The sequence below is a fragment of the Oncorhynchus gorbuscha genome, linkage group LG06 (genome assembly GCF_021184085.1).
Source record: "Oncorhynchus gorbuscha isolate QuinsamMale2020 ecotype Even-year linkage group LG06, OgorEven_v1.0, whole genome shotgun sequence".
Lineage (NCBI taxonomy): Eukaryota > Metazoa > Chordata > Actinopteri > Salmoniformes > Salmonidae > Oncorhynchus > Oncorhynchus gorbuscha.
Window position 1 is genome coordinate 71,448,730 of NC_060178.1, and position 23,580 is coordinate 71,472,309.

General features: G+C 40.6%; 2 protein-coding genes across 3 annotated transcripts in view; both read left to right on the plus strand.

Moving 5' to 3' along the window:
- Positions 1 to 7,838: 7,838 nt before the first annotated feature.
- Positions 7,839 to 10,651, plus strand: LOC124038289 (ubiquitin-conjugating enzyme E2 D4-like). Of its 2 annotated transcripts, none has more exons than XM_046353958.1 (7): positions 7,839 to 7,987; positions 8,635 to 8,698; positions 8,904 to 8,935; positions 9,296 to 9,373; positions 9,486 to 9,591; positions 9,795 to 9,888; positions 10,234 to 10,651. In XM_046353958.1, exons 1-7 carry the CDS (start codon positions 7,964 to 7,966, stop codon positions 10,277 to 10,279), a joined length of 444 nt encoding a protein of 147 aa, XP_046209914.1. In that variant the 5' UTR covers positions 7,839 to 7,963; the 3' UTR covers positions 10,280 to 10,651. The 2 variants fall into 2 exon arrangements, with proteins under 2 accessions (XP_046209914.1, XP_046209915.1); XM_046353959.1 differs by having other exon boundaries at positions 9,837 to 9,888.
- A 9,578-nt stretch (positions 10,652 to 20,229) lies between these two features.
- LOC124038290 (protein bicaudal C homolog 1-like) overlaps positions 20,230 to 23,580 on the plus strand; it is an 83,593-nt gene continuing 80,242 nt past the window's right edge. Inside the window, 1 exon segment of the mRNA XM_046353961.1 lies at positions 20,230 to 20,645. Within this exon segment, the coding sequence (XP_046209917.1) occupies positions 20,453 to 20,645 (193 nt within the window). The 5' untranslated portion in view covers positions 20,230 to 20,452.

Consider the following 23,580-nt stretch of genomic DNA (forward strand, 5'->3'; position numbering starts at 1 on the left):
CAAAGCAGTGGACACAAACAACACAGAGTTACACATGGGATAAACAAACATACAGTCAATAACACTATAGAAAAATCGGTATACAGTGTGTGCAAATGTAGTAATATTAGGAAGGTAAGGCAATAAATAGGCCATAGTGGTGAAATAATTACAATTTAGCAATTAAACACTGGAGTGATAGATGTGCAGAAGATGAATGTGCAAGTAGAGATACTGTGGTGCAAAGGAACAAAAAAATAAATAACAATATGATGATCAGGTAGTTGGATGGGCTATTTTCAGACAGGTAGTGTACAGGTGCAATGATCGGTAATCTGTATATGGGACTTTGGTGACAAAACGGATGGCACTGGGATAGACTGCATCCAATTTGCTGAGTAGAGTGTTGGAGGCTAAAGATCGGTAGGATAGTGAGTTTTACGAGGGTATGTTTGGCAGCAAGAGTGAAGGAGGCTTTGTTGCAAAATAGGAAGCCGATTCTAGATTTAATTTTGAATTGGAGATACTTACTGTGAGTCTGGAAGGGGAGTTTACAGTGTAGCCAGACACCTAGGTATTTGTAGTTGTCCACATATTCTAAGTTAGAACTGTCCAGAGTAGTGATGCTAGGCGGGCGGGCGGGTGTGGGCAGTGATCGGTTGACGAGCATGCATTTCGTTTTACTAGCATTTAAGAACAGTTGGAGGCCACGGAAGGAGTGTTATATGGCATTGAAGCTCATCTGGAGGTTTGTTAGCACAATGTCGAAAGAAGGGCCAGATGTATACAGAATGGTGTCGTCTTCGTAGAGGTGGATAAGAAAATCACTGGCAGCAAGAGCAACATCATTAATGTATTCGGAGAAAAGAGTCGGCCCGAGAATTGAACCCTGTGGTACCCCCAAAGAGACTGTGGTACCCCCAAAGAGACTGCCAAAATCAAATCAAATCAAATCAAATGTTATTTGTCACATACAAATGGTTAGCAGATGTTAATGCGAGTCTAGCGAACTGCTTGTGCTTCTAGTTCCCGACAATGCAGTAATAACCAACAAGTAATCTAGCTAACAATTCTAAAACTACTACCTTATAGACACAAGTGTAAGGGGATAAAGAATACGTACATAAAGATATATGAATCAGTGATGGTACAGAGCTGCATGGGCAAGATACAGTAGATGGTATTGAGTACAGTATATACATATGAGATGAGTATGTAAACAAAGTGGCATAGTTAAAGTGGCTAGTGATACATGTATTACATAAAGATGCAGTAGATGATATAGAGTACAGTATATACGTATAGATATGAGATGAATAATGTAGGGTATGTAAACATTATATTAGGTAGCATTGTTTAAAGTGGCTAGTGATATATTTTACATCATTTCCCATCAATTCCCATTATTAAAGTGGCTGGAGTTGAGTCAGTGTGTTGGCAGCAGCCACTCAATGTTAGAGGTGGCTGTTTAACAGTCTGATGGCCTTGAGATAGAAGCTGTTTTTCAGTCTCTCGGTCCCAGCTTTGATTCACCTGTACTGACCTCGCCTTCTGGATGATAGCAGGGTGAACAGGCAGTGGCTCGAGTGGTTGTTGTCCTTGATGGTCTTTATGGCCTTCCTGTGACATCGAGTGGTGTAGGTGTCCTGGAGGGCAGGTAGTTTGCCCCCGGTGATGCGTTGTGCAGACCTCACTACCCTCTGGAGAGCCTTACGGTTGTGGGCGGAGCAGTTGCCGTACCAGGCGTTGATACAGCCCGACAGGATGCTCTCGATTGTGCATCTGTAGAAGTTTGTGAGTGCTTTTGGTGACAAGCCGAATTTCTTCAGCCTCCTGAGGTTGAAGAGGCGCTGCTGCACCTTCTTCACGATGCTGTCTGTGTGGGTGGACCAATTCAGTTTGTCTGTGATGTGTACGCCGAGGAACTTAAATCTTACTACCCTCTCCACTACTGTTCCATCGATGTGGATAGGGGGGTGTTCCCTCTGCTGTTCCCTGAAGTCCACAATCATCTCCTTAGTTTTGTTGACGATGAGTGTGGGGTTATTTTCCTGACACCACACTCCGAGGGCCCTCACCTCCTCCTTGTAGGCCGTCTCATCGTTGTTGGTAATCAAGCCTACCACTGTTGTGTCGTCCGCAAACTTGATGATTGAGTTGGAGGCGTGCGTGGCCACGCAGTCGTGGGTGAACAGGGAGTACAGGAGAGGGCTCAGAACGCACCCTTGTGGGGCCCCAGTGTTGAGGATCAGCGGGGTGGAGATGTTGTTGCCTACCCTCACCACCTGGGGGCGGCCCGTCAGGAAGTCCAGTACCCAGTTGCACAGGGCGGGGTCGAGACCCAGGGTCTCGAGCTTGATGACGAGCTTGGAGGGCACTATGGTGTTAAATGCTGAGCTGGAGTCGATGAACAGCATTCTCACATAGGTATTCCTCTTGTCCAGAGTTCCGGACAACAGGCCCTCCAATTTGACACACTGAACTCTATCTGAGAAGTAGTTGGTGAACCAGGCGAAGCAGTCATTTGAGAAAGCAAGCCTGTTGAGTCTGCCGATAAGAATATGGTGATTGACAGAGTCGAAAGCCTTGGCCAGGTCGATGAAGACAGCTACACAGTATTGTCTTTTATCGATGGCGGGTATGATTTTGTTTAGGACCTTGAGCATGGCCGAGGTGCACCCATGAGCAGCTCGGAAACTAGATTGCATAGCAGAGAAGGTACGGTGTGATTCAAAATGGTCGGTGATCTGTTTGTTAACTTGTCTTTCGAAACATTTGAAAGGCAGGGTAGGATAGATATAGGTCTGTAACAGTTTGGTTCAAGAACGTCTCCCCCTTTGAAGAGGGGGATGACCGCGGCAGCTTTCCAATCTTTAGGGATCTCAGACGATACGAAAGAGAGATTGAACAAGCTAGTAATAGGGGTTGCAACAATTGCGGCAGATAATTTTAGGAAGAGAGGGTCCAGATTGTCTAGCCCAGCTGATATGTAGGGGTCCATATTTTTCAGCTCTTTCAGAACATCAACTATCTGGATTTGGGTGAAGGAGAAATGAGGGAGGCTTGGGCAAGTTGCTGTGGGGGTCCAGAGCTGTTGACTGGGGTAGGGGTAGCCAGGTGGAAAGCATGGCCAGCCATAGAAAAATGCTTATTGAAATTCTCAATAATTGTGGATTTATCGGTGGTGACATTGTTTCCTAGCCTCAGTGCAGTGGGCAGCTGGGAGGAGGTGCTCATATTCTCCATGGACTTCACAGTGTCCCAGAACTTGGTTGCCTACAATATATCTTGATTTACTTCATTATGCATGCACAGTATGTATAGCTTTCGGGATTAGCTGACACTGTGTCCTAACTGTTTTTTGTCTTCCGTCCTGTTTGCTGCTATCGTCAAATAGATGCATTGTACTCAGTCCTGAATATCCAGTAATAATGAACAACCTCTTTCACTGAAGCATCTTTGACTGGAAGTCACACCACTGTCAGAGCACAAAGGATTTGCACAGAAATTAGCTTCAAGACTCATGTGTCTCATCCCAACCCACACCCTGTTCCTCCATCTCCCTTTCATTTTTCCCCAAACTTCATATAATGAAAAAATGTTTTCAAAGGATCAGAATTAATCAATAAGAGGGTCCTTGAAGACTGCCAGTACACCTTGCACAGTGTCATACATTTGTTGGCATATATACATCTGCGGATACTTTGTATTTCCATTGACATTATGTTTCAAATCAAATCAAATCAAATTTTATTTGTCACATACACATGGTTAGCAGATGTTAATGCGAGTGTAGCGAAATGCTTGTGCTTCTAGTTCCGACAATGCAGTGATAACCAACAAGTAATCTAACTAACAATTCCAAAACTACTGTCTTATACACAGTGTAAGGGGATAAGGAACATGTACATAAGGATAGGTGCATGCAGTTAACCCAGGATGCCTAAAACTGGCAATCTATCACCAACAGTTTGTCTACAATCATATCTAGGGGCCTCTCACTTCATCAAGCAGAACTGTCTTTTAAAACCCTTTCTCCCTCTCCCATCATTCCATATCTATTCGAGAAGCCTTACTCAGTTCCAGTGAGCTCCTACCCAAGTCAAGCACTGCCTCTATGCAGCATTGACTACATGTTACTGGGGATCTCCCTATATTGAACACCTCCGTATAATTAACTACAGCCACCTGCGTACCTTCTGAGAACTGCAGCCCATCCTGTGAGAGAACCCTGTGGGTTTAACATATGTCACATTCCCTGCATCCTTCTTGCCCACTTGCCAAGACTGATCTATCCACAAAAGAGTCAACTACAACTGAGTGCAGCAGTCCTAGGGAGACCATATGGAGCTCTGGAGGCAGATGCTATTACTGTTCGTCGCAAAATGTATGCAAGTATTTATCGTATGACCAAGATGAAAGCCAAGTCTTTGCTCATTATAAAAAAGCCATGTTTTGCTTTATTTTTCATTCAATTTTCAATAGAAAAACAAATGCAATACATTTTCCCTCTATATTTAATCAAACAGTGGAGGTTGTACTTTAAGCTTATGTTATTTTATTTCAGATGTCTGCGTTTTTTTCACAGGATCATACACAGTTCAGGGAATTCACACAGTAAAGAACATTAGAGCCATCTGGTGGTTCAAGACAGAACACTTCTCAAACTAGTGCAAATGATAATAGAATAGTGACAACTGCTAGCCAACAACTAGACATAGTTTTAGAATATGCCAGATGTGCCTTATTTGAGTTATCTTTACACATTTAGATCTACAGTTGAAGTCGGAAGTTGACATACACTTAGGTTTTTCAACCACTCCACAAATTTATTGTTAACAAACTATAGTTTTGGCAAGTCGGTTAGGACATCTACTTTGTGCATGACACAAGTCATTTTTCGAACAATTCATTACAGACAGATTATTTCATTTATAATTCACTGTATCACAATTCCAGTGGGTCAGAAGTTTACATACACTTCCAGTCCTTCCAGTTCTCTGCTGCCAATGACTGGAACGAACTGCAAAAACACTCTGAAGCTGGAGACTCTTACCTCCCTCACTAGCTTTAAGCACCAGCTGTCAGAGCAGCTCACAGATCACTGCATCTGTACATAGCTCATCTAGTGATGAGCTAACTCATCCCCATACTGCATTTATTTATCTTGCTCCTTTGCACCCCAGTAACTCTACTTGCACATTCATCTTCTGTACATCCTACCATTCCAGTATTTAATTGCTATATTGTAATTACTTCGCCACCATGGCCTATTTATTGCCTCACCTCTCTTATCCTACCTCATTTGCACATGCTGTATCTAGATTTTTGAACAGTATTTTGATTGTATGTTTGTTTATTCCATGTGTAACTCTGTGTTGTTGTATATGTCGAACTGCTTTTCTTTATCTTGGCCAGGTCGCAGTTGCAAATGAGAACTTGTTCTCAACTAGCCTACCTGGTTAAATAAAGGTGAAAAAAAAACCACTAAGTTGACTATGCCTTTAAACAGCTTGGAAAATTCCAAGCTGTAAGTTATGTCATGGTTTTAGAAGCTTAGTGATAGGCTAATTGACATCTTTCGAGTCAATTGGAGGTGTACCTATGGATTTATTTCAAGGCCTACCTTCAAACTCAGTACTTCAAACTGAAAGTACTTTGGTGTGAAAAGTGCAAATCAATCCCAGAACAACAGCAAAGAACCTTGTGAAGATTCTGGAGGAAACAGGTACAAAAGTATCTATATCCACAGTAAAAAGGAAAGAGGAAAAAGGGATATGCTTGCAAGCTGAAGAACACCATCCCAACCGTGAAGCACGGAGTGGCAACATCATGTTGTGGGGGTGCTTTGCTGCAGGGGGGACTGGTGCACTTCACAAAATATATAGCATCATGATGGAGGAAAATTATGTGGATATATTAAAGCAACATCAAGACCTCAGTCAGGAAGTTAAAGCTTGGTCGCAAATGGACAATGACCCCAAACATACCTCCAAAGTTGTAGCAAAATGGCTTGAGGACAACAAAGTCAAGCTATTGGAGTGGCCATCACAAAGCCCTTACCTCAATCTTATAGAACATTTACGGGCAGAACTGAAATAAATCATGTGCGAGCAAGGAGGCCTACAAACCTGACTCAGTTACAACAGCTCTGTCAGGAGGAAAGGGCCAATATTCACCCAACTTATTGTGGGAAGCTTGTGGAAGGCTACCCGAAATGTTTGACCCAAGTTAGACAATTTAAAGGCAATGCTACCAAATACTAATTGAGTGTATGTAAACTTCTGACCCACTGGGAATGTGATGAAAGAAATAAAAGCTTAAATAAATAATTCTCTCTACTATTATTCTGACATTTCACATTATTAAAATAAAGTGGTGATCGTAACTGACCTAAAACAGGGAATTTTTATTTGGATTAAATGTCAGGAATTGTGAAGAACTGAGTTTAAATGTATTAGGCTAAGGTGTATGTAGTAGGTCCTCTCAGTCAGCAAAGATCAATGAGAGAAACATTTTTCTGTGTAGAAAAGCATGATCTGGGCCTCCCAAGTGGTGCAGCGGTCTAAGGCACTGTATCGCAGTGCTAGTGGCGTCACAACAGACTAGGGTTCGATCCTAGGCTGTGTTGCAGCCGGCTGCGACCGGGAGACCCATGAGGTGGCAAACAATTGGCCCTGTGTCAACCGGGTTAGGGGAGGGTTTGGATAGGATGTCCTTGTCCCATCATGCTCTAGTGACTCCTTGTGTTGGGCCAGGCGCATGCACGCTGATTTTGGTCACCAGCTGTATGACATTTCCTCCAACACATTGGTCCGGCTGGCTTTCGGCTTAAGCTTGCAGAGTGTAAAGAAGCATTGCGGCTTTGTAAATATTCACTCTTTTGAGAGTTTTCTTCGTGTCAGCCTTGGAGAGAGAAAGCACCTGGTAATCCAGAGCAGCGAGAGCTTTCCTGGATGACTCATTATCGTCTGCCTCAAAGCGAGCATAGAATGTGTTAAGCTCCTCTGGGATGGAGGCTTAGGTGGGCACCCCACAGCTGGATTTGTCTTTGTAGTCCGTTTGTAGTCCGTGATAACCATGCGTCACGAACATCGATTCATGTTTGAGTTTGTATTGTCTTTTTGCGTCCTTAATGGATTTGCGGAGCTCAACCCTGTTTGCCTTGTACGTGTCTCGCTCCATCGAATTTTCACATACACATATTTAGCAGATGTTATTGCGGGTGCAGTGAAATGCTTGTGTTCCAAGCTCCAACAGCGAGGTTAATATCTAACATATCACAACAATACACACAAATCAAAAAGTAAAATAATGGAATGAAGAACTATAAATATTAGGACAAGCAATGTCAGAGAGGAATTGACTAAAACACAGTAGAATAGAATACAGTTTCACAGGGAGGTGTTCCGACCCAGGGCCGCATTCTTACATAGGTATTCCTCTTGTCCAGATGGGATAGGGCAGTGTGCAGTGTGATGGCAATTGCATCGTCTGTGGACCTATTGGGGCGGTAAAAGCAAATTGAAGCGGGTCTCTAGGGTGACAGGTAAGGTGGAGCTGATATGATCCTTGACTAGTCTTTCAAAGCACTTCATGATGAGAGAAGTGAGTGCTACAGGGCGATAGTCATTTAGTTCAGTTACCTTTTCATTCTTGGGTACACTATTACATGGTTTGCTGATTCTTTAAATACCTATCCAGGCCTTGTAATAACTGGCATACGTCAGCAACCCCTGGGCTGAGGACGTGCCCAATATATTACTTGCAGCTCTCCAGAGTGTACTGTCACTTTAACAGGCTGATTTTAGAAGTAAAAACTATAATCCCCAGAATTCACCGCGGTTTGCTTCCTCGAACAAAAAGCGGAAACAAAAGAAATCATACATATCTCAAAACTAATTTTGGTGCGCTGAGCCGAGAAACGGGTATACAACTGACAGTGTCCAGTCGTTACATCAAACATATAAAGCAGGGGGCTGACATGGCTTTGAAAAGAATACAGAAGGTAAGTGTGTCTATAAATGTTTTTACGTCGTCATGCTAATAAACGGTTGGTCTATGTCCTGACACAAAATCCAACGATAGCATAACGTTAGCTAGTGGCTATTGGTCTGTATGCTCTGTGCTACAACTAGCTAGCCTAGTTACGTTAACTACCAGCATCAGTCAATCATTAACTAATTAATTATCAATCAGTAAATGACCCAAATTAACTAGCTTTCGGTGTAACTTTAGTTAACTAGATAAATTAGCTACCTTTCGGTAGTTGTGTCGCTGTTCTGGTTGTTGCTCATAGACAAATGTGGGCCTGAATAAAAACGCTTCTGGAACCGCGATCATCACGAGTGGGCTATTGTATATCTGCGTGGTTTACTTTCAGTGTATATTTCAACATAACATCAGCAATGCGCCTTAAATTATATCATTCATTAAATTTGGCGGTAAGTTATTGATATGGTGATAAATTCCAATCTACAGATATAAGCTAGCTATAGCAAGGCCTCCTTGAATCTGTATAAAGTCATGGACCACAAGACTGGCTTGTCAAAGTAACAACATTGTTAAAGTAGTCAATGCACATGTATGGAATTTTCCCCCCATATACAAATTGCATTGTGCTACCATGCTTGTTTTTTTTTTTTTTTTAAACAGGAGTTGCATGACTTGCAAAGGGACCCTCCTGCTCAATGCTCAGCTGGACCAGTTGGAGAGGACTGTAAGTTCTAGTACAGTTGTTGTGGCCACCCCAAATAAACAAAAATTAATGCAGAAATAAAAGTGGATGAATACGGACTTTGTATGTGACTCAGTTGATAGGACATGAAGGGGAGTTTACCTGGTCAACTCATTCCTTTTAGATTACTATTTGTGTTGTATTATTGTCAATAATTATGATTTATTCTGTCTCATCTTTATTTTAGTGTTTCATTGGCAAGCCACCATCATGGGACCTGTAAGCCCTTTTCTAAATTCACATTTTTTCTAGTATAATTGTCAACATTATGTTGATTGCTGGTAGAAGCTCTTTATTCTGCATTGATCCCATTTGTTATAAGCTCAACCTTTTGCACCACCAAAGAAACAAGTGTTAATAGTCTACTTGTCTTAATGTATAGCCTTCTGTAACTGAGTTACTTACATGATATGCTTGGATGTGTATCGTCTCCAGTAAACCCCCATCACATTCTTGTTGCTATAAACAATGACATGTGAAGTGAGGTTGACTGTGGGCTTTAACATTATATGGAGTATTGGATGTTACTTTATGGCTCACATCACTGGTTTAACAATTCACCTTTCATCTCTCTTTTAGACTGACAGCCCATATCAGGGAGGAGTATTCTTCCTCACCATCCACTTCCCCACAGACTATCCCTTCAAACCACCAAAGGTTAGAAACACCTCACAACTCCTGTTATTACTCAATATTCCCCTGGGTGTAGAGTACCCTCAACCACATTTAGACCTGACATTTTTTCTCTGCATGTATTGTCTTTCCATAGGTAGCCTTCACAACGAAAATCTATCACCCAAACATAAACAGTAATGGTAGCATTTGTCTGGACATTCTGAGGTCACAGTGGTCCCCAGCACTTACAGTTTCGAAAGGTAAGACAAACTGGCTCACATTCACAGTTTGTAAACCAACTTTGTTTTGTCTAGTTTCTACCCTAATTGCACAATATGAAATAATTAAAGCAAAATGCATCTCAAATGTTTTCCTAATTTGTTCAACTGTTGCCCTTGACTATTGTGATGGTGTAATTGCAAAATAAACTCATCCTGGTTATCCTCACCTTTTGTTCTTCCAGTTTTATTGTCCATATGTTCTTTGCTATGTGACCCAAACCCAGATGACCCCCTAGTCCCAGACATAGCACACATCTACAAGCAGGACAAAGAAAAGTAAGTTAACTCTCCCACACACACACACACCCCAATCCCTCTTTTAGCAGGAAAATGTGGATATTTTTATATATTTTTATTTAACTAGGCAAGTCAGTTAAGAACAAATTCTTATTTTCAATGATGACCTAGGAACAGTGGGTTAACTGAATTTCTTTCATGTTTACAGCTTCTAGTCAATTATAGAATAAACATACATTCTGAAAATAGACACTCCTACCAGGATATGTACGGTATAGTGATATGGCTGCTGAAACAACAAGAATTGCTGAATGTACGTTTTGGCTGTAGCTTGTGCAATCGGTCTTTGTTAAACCTGGTTTTCATTTTCTTTTGTTTTTACAGGTACAACAGATTAGCAAGAGATTGGACTCAAAAGTATGCAATGTAAAGGACTGATGTTTTAGACAATGGAAAAAGCTTAAGCAAATGTATTTCCTGGACACCTCTGAAAACAAAGTACTGTTGCCACCCCTCATCCACACTGGTTCAAGAACGTGTTTTATATGGGAAGCACTTTCAATGCCCAAATTAACTGTTTTTATGCTTTGAACTCATAATTTTCTTTGACATTCCCAATGTTATATAAATTATTATTCAGTTATTGTTGAGATAGCCATAAAGATTTAAAAATATATATATGAATCCAGTCCCATCCCTCATCTTATAGGTAATTTTTTTCTTTCTTTTAGATATTTTTATTGTATAGTATCAAGCTATACTTAATCTATTTTTATTATTTTGCATTAAAAAGTAAAACGAATGGATCTTGTCTTTATTGTGATACTGGAGATGCGTTGTATTGTGATTTCCAGTTCTGGACCTTAGTGTTTAGAGAAGTGCAGTATTTCTTTCCCATTGTGCATCAACCCTTTAACTGAAGTGATTGAAAAGGAAGCTACATTATGGCAACATCAAAAAGCACCCTCTTATCATATCAGAGGGGAAATTGGGGCTTCTAGCACATTGGTTTTTATACCTGTCCATTTCTTTCAGATCTAAGGCTTTTTCTGGTCAGGGCAGCAGATTTCAGATTGTCCCCATGCCATTGTTTTACTTCACCACTAGATGACAGCATTTACCTGTTCTCACCTGCTATGCTCAGTTCAATGGCAAATTACACCAATCAATTAGTCACCTTGTTTTTCCTAATCAATACCTCCACAGTTAATGGCATGGTACGGTTGCTTACTTCTGCGACTCTCAGGTTTAATTATTTGACAGGGAATTCTGACTTCACAGAGGCTCTAGGCCTAGGTGAGGATAAAAGTTGACATTGAACTTAAACATTGAATTATAATAAAATATACATACTGTTTGTTCAGTCCCCTTGATGTAGCCTATGTACTACCTGAATTGCTGTGGAATAGAGCTGTAAAATGTAGGCCTAAATTAAATTGTGCATGAATGTTTCAATTTCAGAGGTAATTCAACTATCTCACGGTATCAACTTGTACAGAAGCAATTGAAAGATTAAGGCTCTTGTTTCTGTATTGCAGGGTTCCAGTAGGTGGCCGCGGGTGATTTTATTTGGCCCCAAGTTTTCTGAGCAAAAAATATATTTTCAATGTTGGCCAAAGGACTAAAATCAGCTCAGTGATTTTAAATTTATTTAGGAAATCTGTTCCTAAGTATTCCCATGGATAAATAGAGGCATATGTGCTCATACCCCAATGTAATCAAGGTTTGAAATGATTGTATTCAAGTACTATATCTGTTTGAGCTTCTTGTGGTTATTTTGCAGTGTATATATTATTTATGTTCTGACCTGACATACCACTCAAGAAAAAAATGTGCCTTGGCTGAATGTAATTTGGGCACACTGCCTCAGGATGCTTTAGAATGAATTGCTTCTTAAATGTTTCATGAATAGAAGACTGAAGTCTGCATTGGTGGGACACTTTTTGGTAGATAAATCACTCTACCACAAATCCTGTGATGTTCAATTAAGGTAATGTCAACAAAAAAAATGAAACAAGAATGTATTATTTGGTGGATGCTACAACCCCTAAAACATAACCCTACTTTTTCTGAAGTGTGTCTTTCAGTGTTAGTGGCACACTTATGTACATGAAGCGGACACTTTTCTCATTAGAAATACATTTGTGTCCCACTCTACCTTGTGAAAACTACAAGACTTTGTAGAGGCTTAGATAACACTGTTTGAAAATGACAACCTTTCACTAGGCCCTCTCCATGTCCTTGTAAAATTGATTTGGGGACATTCCAAGCTCTTGGTGAAAATCAAATTAAAGGAGCACAGCTTTTAATTGATACTGAAACACCTATCACCCTCCAAATGCTGTCCACTTTCATAAATATAGCCTCTTTTCTATCCTCCCTTTCTTACATGTAATGGAGAGAATCCCAATTGCATAGGCCTACTCGAGTTTTATTTTATTGCCTTCTCAAACCCCATTGGATCAGATAGCCAGAGGTCCCACCACTCTGAGCTTCGTCTCCAATGGTTCTGAGGTGAGAGACTACGCGAGAACCATGAAATTGAGATTCTCCAATTGTCCTTTCTTTCCTTTCCTACTCTTATTTCCCTCAAATTCCTTCCAATGTCATCCTATGCTGTTTATGTGCCTTCAAAAAGTATTCATACCCCTTAATTCAAAATGGATTACATATTTTTCCTCACCCATCTACATACAATACTCCATAATTACATGTTTTAGAAATATTTGCTAATTTATTGAAAATAAAATACAGAAATATCTCATTTACATCTCAATTTAATCAATTCACACCACTAAGTCAATACTTTCTAGAATAACCTTTGGTGGAGATTACAGCTGTGAGTCTTTTTGGGTAAGTCTGTAAGAACTTTGCACACCTGGATTGTACAATATTTGCCCATTATTCTTTTTACAATTCTTCAAGCTATGTCAAGTTGTTTTTTGATCATTGCTAGACAGCCATTTTCGAGACTTGCCATAGATTTTCAAGCCGATTTAAGTCAAAACTAACTAGGCCACTCAGGAACATTCAATGTCACATTGGTAAGCAACTCCAGTGTAGATTTTGCCTTGTGTTTAATGTTATTGTCCTGCTGAAAGGTGAATTTGTCTCCCAGTGTTTGTTGGAAAGGAAACTCAAGCAGGTTTTCCTTTAGGACTTTTCCTGTGCTTATAGCTGTACTCAGTTTCTTCTATTGGGCACCCCTCTGAGGCTGCATAATAATTTACTCTGTCGTCACAGAAAATGATCACAGTGGCATGCCATTCATTTTCGAATAAAAGCTGAGTACTGGGATATTGTCCAGACAAAGATTTTTAGTGTAGCAATATTAAGTTGTATGAAATTAAATCAGATGTGAAATTATAGGCTATGCAAAAATGTGGGCACCCTTGTCATTCTGTTGATTTGAATACCTGTAACTACTTAGCACTGATTAATTGGAACACACAATTGGTTTGGTGAGCTCATTAAGCCTTGAACTTCATAGACAAGTGTATCCAATCATGAGAAAATATATTTAAGGTGGCCAATTGCAAGTTGTTGTTCTCTTTGACTCTCCTCTGAAGAGTGGCAACATGGGGGCCTCAAAACAACTCTCAAATGACCTGAAAACAAAGATTGTTCAACTTTATGGTTTAGAGGAAGGCTACAAAAAGCTATCGCAGAGATTTAAGCTGTCAGTGTCCACTGTGAGGAACATAGTGAGGAAATGGAAGACCACAGGCACAGTTCTTGTTAAGGCCAGAAGTGGCAGGCCAAGTAAAAATATTGGGGAGGCAAAGGCGAAGTATGGTGAGAACGGTCAAAAACAGCCCACAGACCACCTCCAAAGACCTACAACATCATCTTGCTGCTGATGATGTGACTGCATCATTCACAATTCAGCGCACTTTGCACAAGGAGAAGCTGTATGGGAGAGTGATGCGGAAGAAGCCTTTTCTGCACACACGCCACAAACAGAGTCGCTTGAGGTATGCAAACGCACATTTGGACAAGCCAGCATCATTTTGGAAAAAGGTGCTGTGGACTGATGAAACAAAGATTGAGTTATTTGGTCATAACAAGGGACGTTATGCATGGCGGCAAAAGAACACAGCGTTCCAAGAAAAACACTTACTACCCACAGTAAAATTTGGTGGGGGTTCCATCATGCTGTGTGGCCAGTGCTGGTACTGGGAATCTTGTTAAAGTTGAGGGTCGCCTGGATTCCTGGATTATTCTTGGGAATAATGTTGAAGAATCAGTCACAAAGTTTAAGTTACGCCGGGGCTGGATATTTCAACAAGACAACGACCCAAAACACTGCTCAAAATCTACCCGGGCATTTATGCAGAGGAACAAGTACAAATCAAATCAAATCAAATGTTATTTGTCACATACACATGATTAGCAGATGTTAGTGCGAGTGTAGCGAAATGCTTGTGCTTCTAGTTCCGACAATGCAGTAATAACCAACAAGTAATCTTGCTAACAATTCCAAAACTACTACCTTATAGACACAAGTGTAAGGGGATAAAGAATATGTACATAAAGATATATGAATGAGTGATGGTACAGAGCGGCATAGGCAAGATACAGTAGATGGTATTGAGTGCAGTATATACATATGAGATGAGTATGTAAACAAAGTGGCATAGTTAAAGTGGCTAGTGATACATGTATTACATAAGGATGCAGTAGATGATATAGAGTACAGTATGTACGTATACATATGAGATGAATAATGTAGGGTATGTAAACATTATATTAGGTAGCATTGTTTAAAGTGGCTAGTGATATATTTTACATCATTTCCCATCAATTCCCATTATTAAAGTGGCTGAAGTTGAGTCAGTGTGTTGGCAGCAGCCACTCAATGTTAGTGGTGGCTGTTTAACAGTCTGATGGCCTTGAGAATCTGTTTTTCAGTCTCTCGGTCCCAGCTTTGATGTACATGTACTGACCTCGCCTTCTGGATGATAGCAGGGTGAACATGGAGTGGCTCGGGTGGTTGATGTCCTTGATCTGGATGTTAGCAGGGTGAACATGCAGTGGCTCGGTGGTTGCTGTCCTTGGTGATCTTTATGGCCTTCCTGTGACATCGGGTGGTGTAGGTGTCCTTTCGGGAGCAGATAGTTTGCCCCCGGTGATGCGTTGTGCAGACCTCACTACCCTCTGGAGAGCCTTACGGTTGTGGGCGGAGCAGTTGCTGTACCAGGCGGTGATACAGCCCGGCAGGATGCTCTCGATTGTGCATCTGTAGAAGTTTGTGAGTGCTTTTGGTGACAAGCCGAATTTCTTCAGCCTCCTGAGGTTGAAGAGGCGCTGCTGTGCCTTCTTCACGATGCTGTCTGTGTGGGTGGACCAATTCAGTTTGTCTGTGATGTGTACGCCGAGGAACTTAAAACTTACTACCCTCTCCACTACTGTTCCATCGATGTGGATAGGGAGGTGTTCCCTCTGCTGTTTCCTGAAGTCCACAATCATCTCCTTAGTTTTGTTGACGTTGAGTGTGAGGAATGGCCATCCCAGACCTGAATATCATTGAGAATCTGTGGGATGATTTGAAGCGGGCTGTCCATGCTCGGCAACCATCAAACCTAACTGAACTGGAGATCTTTTGTAATGAGGAATGGTCCAAAATACCTTAATCCAGAATCCAGACACTCAGGCTATGGGAAGTATCTAGAGGCTGTTATTTTAGCAAAAGGAGGCTCTACTAAATATTGATGTGATTTTTCTATTGGGGTGGCCAAATATATGCACCTGTCTAATTTTGTTTTGATGCATATTGCACATTTTCTGTTAATCCAATCCTCATTTCACTACTGAAATATTACTGTGTCATCAGTTATTTGATAGATCAAAATGAAATTGTTGATTCAAACACCCAAATATTTATAAATGGAAATTGTCAGGGGTGCCCAAACTTTTTCATACGACTATATGATAAACACAAGCACACAATGCAAATAGTCCGGGTAGCCATTTGATTACCTGTTCAGGAGTCTTGTGGCTTGGGGGTAAACACTGTTGAAGCCTTTTTGTCCTTGACACTCCGGTAGTAGAGAGAACAGTCTATGACTGGGGTGGCTGGGGTCTTTGACCATTTTTAGGGCCTTCTTCTGACACCGCCTGGTGTAGAGGTCCTGGATGGCAGGCAGCTTAGCCTTAGTGATGTACTGGGTCGTACGCATTACCCTCTGTAATGCCTTGCGGTCAGAGGCCGAGCAATTGCCGTGCCAGGTAGTGATGCAACAGGATGTTCTCGATGTTGCAGCTGTTGAACCTTTTCAGGATCTCAGGACCCATGCCAAATCTTTTTCGTTTCCTGAGGGGGAATAGGCTTTGTCGTGCCCTCTTCACGACTATCTTGGTGTGTTTGGACCATTCTAGTTTGTTGTTGATGTGGACACCAAGGAACTTGCTAAACTTGTAATTTGATATTTGAATACATTCAATATGATTAGGAAGTATTCATCTTCTGCCGATCTACCTTTCCAGTGTTTAATTGCTATATTGTAATTACTTCGCCACCATGGCCAATTTATTTCCTTAACGTACCTCATTTGCACTCACTGTATATAGACTTTTTGTTTTCTTTTGTTCTACTGTATTATTGACTGTATGTTTTGTTTATTCCATGTGTAACTCTGTATGTGTTGAATTGCTACGCTTTATCTTGGCCAGGTCACAGTTGCAAATGAGAACTTGTTCTCAACTCGCCTACCTGGTTAAATAAAGGTGAAAAAAAAGAAGATATTTTATGAGTATGAATATTCTGCTGTGAATAAAAATACCCTTGCAGATTTTGAATCTGTGCAAGTTCTGAGTTCTGTGACTGTTATCACATTACCAAGAGATCTATAAGCTTGTAGAATGTTTTGTATGTTTGTAGAAAGATATTTGGAAGTGAAAATGTGATTTGCGCTCTGGGTGCAGGACCTTTTACTCCTGACAACCAGTTCCTTCTGCCAAAACTACAACCGCCTAAACATTGGCTGGATTGTTCCATCTATCAAATCCCAGGAAATAGCTCCCCACATGAGCAATAGAGGTTGAGGGCAATTAACTGAAAACAATCTACTTGAAAGTAATAGTCTCTTTTATCTGTGTTCATCTTTTTTTGGTGTGTGAAAAGGCATGACAGCAGGTTGCTTATCATGTGAATATAATGGTACATTTCAGACAAACTCCAGACCAGGGGAAAACAAATATATTTTCTAGTTAGTGAACCATCTGATTGTTGAAGTAGATTATAAATGCCATTAGCTAGCTAGGTAGCTAAATTGAAACTGCTGGGGCAAATCTAGCTAGCTAGCTAACTCCCGCCATCATCACTGCAGTGTAGTTAATGTTAACTAGGTTTGTAGAGAATATATATTTGAAGCTTTATTTTAAAGACTTGTTACTGACTTTTGAACACTTGTCAACCTACTTCTTTCCACTGCTTGTTTATTGAATAATTAGTGACTAAAAAAAGTTGAGAAGAAAAATGCTCCTCCCTATTTCACTTTAAATAGACTTTTAGGCTGGTTGGGTATCATTTGGCTGATGTGCATATTTACATGAGTGTTTAATTAGCCTAGTTCACCAAATTACTGACTGACTAGGATTATTGTTATTTATTTGTTTTCGTTTCCATCCACAACTTGTATGTGAGGAAAATCATACTGTATTAAAAAAAAAATATGACAGCTGTGATGGAAACAGGAAGTTTCAGTATAATTTTATAAATACCGGTGGATCATTTGTTAATTCGACATGGTAGGAACTTTTTGTATCAGTAAAATTAACTATACGAGAAATGGTGGTGGAAACACCTTTATGTGCAAATATTGATATAACAACCATCATATCAAAGTAAATTTGGATTCATGCGATGATCTGGTGGTGTGTGGTCCTCCCACTATGACTCGGGAAACCATACAGTTTTTTAGGCTACAGATTAAATAAATGAGGATGAACTTCACAGGGTGGTGAAAGTGCACAGTGATCTTGATGCTCCTTTCAAGTAAATATCAACAGGTTTATTCTGGTGACAGGATCAATGCTTGACTGCTGTTTGACAAATACAAATATTCTTGCTCTTATCCATAATAATCTCATCATGTAGACTAGCCAACCCGCAAAGCCTACCGCACTGTATCTGCAAACTGTTGGCTAGAGTGCACGTGCCAAGACCAGAGTAGGCACAGTTTGCTATTTAACACAACAGTTTTTGTGACAAATCTATTGGTAGAGAGCAGACAGTCTTGCAACATGCAGGAGACCTGATTCAAACCCAGTTAGTCACAAGAGCAAGATTAAATAGGGAAGGGAAAGGCTATCCTTAGGACGCCTATGACAGGGCTGGTCAAAAAGTATTCAACCCCTTTGTTACGACAAGCCAAAATAAGTTTGGGATGAAAAATGTGCTTAACAAATCGCATAATAAGTTGCATGGACTCATTCCGTGTTCAGTAATTGTGGTTAACATGAGTTTTGAATGACTACCCCATCTCTGTACCCCACACATACAATTATCTGTAAGGTCCCTTAATTGAGTAGTACATTTCAAGCTTGGATTCAACCACAAAGACCAGGGAGGCTTTTCAATGGCTTGCAAAGAAGGGCACCGATTGGTAGATGTTTTAAAAATAAAAAAGCAGACACTGAATATCCCTGATGTTTTTAATTACACCTTGTCATTACAAAGATACAGGCGTCCTTTAACTCAGTTGACAGAGAGGAAGGAAACTGCTCAAGGATTTTCACCACGAGGCCAGTGGTGATTTTAAAACAGTTACATGGTTTAATGGATAAGATATCAGAAAACTGAGGATGGATAAACAACTCCACAGTATTAACATAAATGACAGCAATATTAACATAAGGAGCATCAATCACTGTGCACTTTCACCACCCTGTGAAGTTCATCCTCATTTATTTAATCTGTAGCCTAATAAACGGTATGGTTTAAAAGCCAGCATGGATAGACATGTTTCTAGCATAAAGCATTGGGGACCAAATAAAGGGATACCTAATCAGTTGTACAACTGAATGCCTTCAACTGAAATGTGCCTTCCACATTTATCCCAACCCCTCTGAATCAGAGAAGTGCAAGGGGCTGCCTTAATTAACATCCACAGTGACTGGGGAACAGTGGGTTGTTAACTGCCTTGCTCAGGGTAGAATGACAGAGTTTTACCTAGTCAGCTCAGGGATTTAATCCAGCAACCTTTCGGTTACTGGCTCAACACTCTAACCACTAGGCTACCTGCTACCCTAAATAACTGTTATAGATCACTTTGTATATTCAGATCTATTTTATTAAGCTAACAAGGGATAGGCGTGTGCTTTTTGCCATTTTCTTTAATAAAAGGTAGGCCTATGACATACCCTCTCTTACCCCATCAATTTGAGTCTTGGTTTTAATTTACAGCCCTTCACTGACACAGAGGCGGAATTGACCGACGACAAAAATCTGTATATAGCAGCCTAATCGAATTTGTCAAACAGGCAGATTGATTGTGGCATAGCTGCTGCTGCTTCATGTTTCAGTACTAAAATGTAAGTTACTCGAATCTGGCTTATTGTGAGGTCAATGACGCTGATAAATACATCATGGGCAAGAAACCTATTGATTTGAATCAAATAAATTATAGTAGTAACAAGCTATCAATGCTGACCTTCGGTCCTCCTCATCATGTCATTTACACCATCTCAGCAGCTATAATAGAAATATCATTTTGCTCTGTGCTTTTCCGGAGCATGCATTCCATAGCAGGCGCACTTGACATTGCAGAACCAGCTGAGAATCAGAGATGAGGGGCAACATCGAGCACACATAAATGTATAGCCTAATTAGTAACTGATTCTAAAACACTGAGAATAAATTACACGACCTTCCCCTGAACTAGATTGAACAAAAATACTAAATCATCCCCTTGATTGAAATTGAAAAAGCATGACCCACCCCCATTTTCCTCCCGATAACCATTCTGTAAATTTCAAACCAGCCCTTAGAATTAAATGTGGAGTGGAGCTTTATAGTTAGGGTAGAATACTTGTTGACATCATGTGACCTGCGTAACCTTCAAAATTATTCGGCAATCCTAATTTATTCGAAAACACCGTCTACATCATAATTTGTCGCAATGAAATAAGTTAGACAAAAGAAGATGAATACCTCTCGAACGAATACAAATGTTGTCGATCTATAGAACATTCCTCCTATACCTATCTTCATTACACATTTTCAAATGTTTTTTTTTGCGACGTTTTTGTCGGATAAACCTGAGTCAATGGAAAATAAACCTGTTGATTGGGACAAATGAGAGAAATTAATAGTACATGCTAAAGAAACTACATTTGGGAGGAGTCCCACATATTGGAGTTGTGTCTGACACCTGAAACTTTACTTGTGTTCTAGACTCAGCAAACCGCCACTCAATGGGGAAAACAGAGGGGCTCGAGGAAACGGTCGAGGAAGAAGTCAATGCGCAACAATGAGTCTGGACAAAACCTCAAAGTGATAGATAAATAAGGGAAAGTAGGTTTTACAATCCACAACGTGGTAGTTTACTTTTTTTAATTTTTAGAAACGCAGTGGCCATTGGAAACGTTGCTGTGCAGCGCAATGGCTACCCAGTGCGACTCTCTGAGCGGATACTTGCAACAGTCGGACCAGGGCTCAAATAGCGAGCGTAGTACTGACTCCCCGGTCCCCGGGTCCGAGGATGACTTGAGCGGACCCCATGCCTTACCAGACCCGGAGTGGACGGAGGAGAGATTTCGAGTGGACCGCAAGAAACTGGAAATCATGTTATTAGGTAAAGAAAGAAATACAGATATTTTGCCATGTTTTGCAAAAGTTTAAAACATTCCTTTGTTTTGAGAATGGGAACGATGCCAACGGTATGCTTCCAAAAACGATGTTTTACCCTTCATATGGTATTTGTAGTTTTCTCCTCCACATTCAGTTGCTTATTTTCGTGTCCAGTCATTTGTAGGCCTATGCATTACTTTGTAGCGTATAGCCGTTAGACTGTCCAGCAGATTTTTTTTGGTCATAATTTGAAAAAATTCTTTGTACTTTCTTTTGACCACAGAAAGCAACTAGACATTGTGGCTTCTGCTGGGATGGAATTGAGATATAATCAATGTCATATCGTATTTTTTCCCCCTTAGGATGGGCATATAGTGTAATATAGAACGTTGAATGAAGAATAACAATGCACAATACAATATTTGAGTACATTGAGACATCAAGTGGTTGGTGACGATGATGTGGCTCATTTGGTAGAGCATGGCTCTTGAAATGCTAGGATTGTGGGTTTGATTGCCATGGGGGATCAGTACGGAAAAGTATGAAAATGTATGCACTGGATAAGAGCATCTACTAAAATGGAAAAGGAAGAGTAGACCATTTCAGTTTTCACATAGAAGTAAGTTGCATTTGCAAAGTATTTCAAGAACCTGGAAGACATCAAGCAAGTACTTGTATATTCCACAAGTACTATCAGATTAATGGTTTTGTACAGATAATTATCAGACCCAAGTTACAAATGCTGGGGCCTCCCGAGTGGTGCAGTATTCTAAGGCAGTGCTAGCTGTGCCACTAGAGATTCTGGGTTCAAGTCCAGGCTCTGTCGCAGCTGGCTGCGACCGGGAGACTCATTGGGCAGCGTACAGTTGGCCCAGCGTCATCCGGGTTACTTGTGAGTGCATTACATTTTAGATAAATAAGCTTTTCGTGTGTATGGTACATTTCTGGGAACTTTTGCTTCAGCTCATGAAACATGGGACCAACACTTTACATGGTGCATTTATATTTTTTGTTCAGAATACATTTAGTTTACATTTATTCAAAAAAGTAGTCCACTTGGCCTTTACTAGTCCTGTATTAGCAGACCGATATAGACGTCTTCAGTAATGTTTCTACAGCTCTACCCCACCCCACCCCCTCAGCAAAACGATCGCAGCAACGCCGCACCCAAACTACTTCCCACGGCTGTGGTCAGCACACATGCATCAATAATGTTTGTGCTGTGGTCAGCAGTTGAGGAGCATGCACACGACTCAACCAATGGGAGTCGCTATGAACAAGTGTGTGTTATGGTCATGACTCAAGTTTTACCTTCCTCAATAGCTGGCGAAAACACTTCTCTCAGTAAGACCCCTTAATGAGACCAAACTATCCTAAAAATATGTCCTGGTCATTGGTAGCATCACCATTGTAAAAGCCTACTTTTTTATGCTTATTAAACCTCATTAAAAGTGTCTATGAAGACAATTTTAGTTAATAGATCATATAGTCTATATTTGCTGTACTGTACAAACCTATAATCATAGATCTGGCTGAGATACAAAGCGGACCTGCATCCAATGTTATAGTTTTCCAGGTGGTGATCTTTTTTTTTCACTCTCCTATCTAATCATCAATCTCTGTCACTGTCACAGTGAACAGTTAAATGACCGATGTCAGGTTTGTGTGTGGTCAGTCTCCAATGAGACGTCCCTAGGAGTGTGTAAAGGATGAGACCATCATCCGTTATTGCAACACACAATCTTGTAGAGGAAGATTCCAGCGTTATGTAACTGAAGAAGATTCTCTATCAATCCCACATGAAGATAGTGAGTCGCCATCAGCTGGAGAAACAGCAAAAGGAGACCATACGGGGAACATTAACAAGATATGAGATAATCAACCCAATGAAAACAACCCATGAAAGCTCAAATAATATCATACAAGACAAGGGGTTTCATATTCAGCTTGACACAAGACAACCCATGCCTTAATCTGTCTTGACTGTTATTTCTTATCCTGTTGGATATGAAGATGTCTAGTCAGTGGGATTCTGTTTGCTCTACTCTCCCTTGATTATTTTCTTTTTCATTACAGTACTCTTTTGATTATGACGAGTTAATATCTGATGAATGTTTCATGCTCTAAGCCTCTCCTCAGTGTATGAGTGTGCCCAATATAATCCACGTCGGTTTGGGTGGATGTTATAATAAAAATAATTGTTTAATTGGAGCACAGTTATCAAACCTGCTCTTAAATTCTGTTTTGAAGTTTAAATAAAAACAATTTTAGGTTAATTAGGCGAGCCTGGGGATTTTGAGGATGCACTCTTTGTTAATTTAATTTAATGGCCTTGTTTTCTTTTTTTTTTGTTAAAAGAAAATATGCAATTTGTCTTTTGTATACAGGAATTATGGCAGCTGGTTTTAAAGTAACCCCCATTTTTCTGTCTCTCTCACACACTCACACTCACTTCCAGCTCAGCTCCACCTGGTTGTGGCCCCGTTGCTGCTTCGCTGCTCTGCATTCCTTAAAGCTCCATGTCATCCCTGCCTTTTCCAGGAAAACAACTTAACAAGAGGGCGTCCCTAAACCCAAGTCTGCCGGACATACTGTATGCAACGTTGTGCGTGCGTGTGTGCGCGTGCACAGAGGCAATCTCTTTAACATGTTGTTTTCTAGTGCCTTCTATGACCATGGCAGGAATTCTCCACGTTAACATTCAGCCCATGGCATGAAGTGAATATTACTCTTTGTTTCCATCTCTGGTCAGTCATTGGCCTTTTCTCAATTGGGAGAAGTCAATCCTCCTCAACTCATCCCTTCTTCTTTTCCTCCTTGACCCGAAAACCGATAAGTGGTCGCCATATGTATGAGCGTGTCAATTCGTTAATAGGTAAACAGAGGAGTTTGCTCCTCTCCTCGAGTGCCTCTGGTGGAATCATTTTGAAATCCGCCAC

Excerpts from the sequence above, each read along its gene's own strand:
- LOC124038289 (XM_046353958.1), top strand. The coding sequence starts at position 7,964 with ATGGCTTTGAAAAGAATACAGAAG. Across the intron at positions 8,699-8,903 it reads TGGACCAGTTGGAGAGGACT|TGTTTCATTGGCAAGCCACC; the intron begins GTAAGTTCTAGT and ends TCTTTATTTTAG. Across the intron at positions 9,889-10,233 it reads TACAAGCAGGACAAAGAAAA|GTACAACAGATTAGCAAGAG; the intron begins GTAAGTTAACTC and ends TTGTTTTTACAG.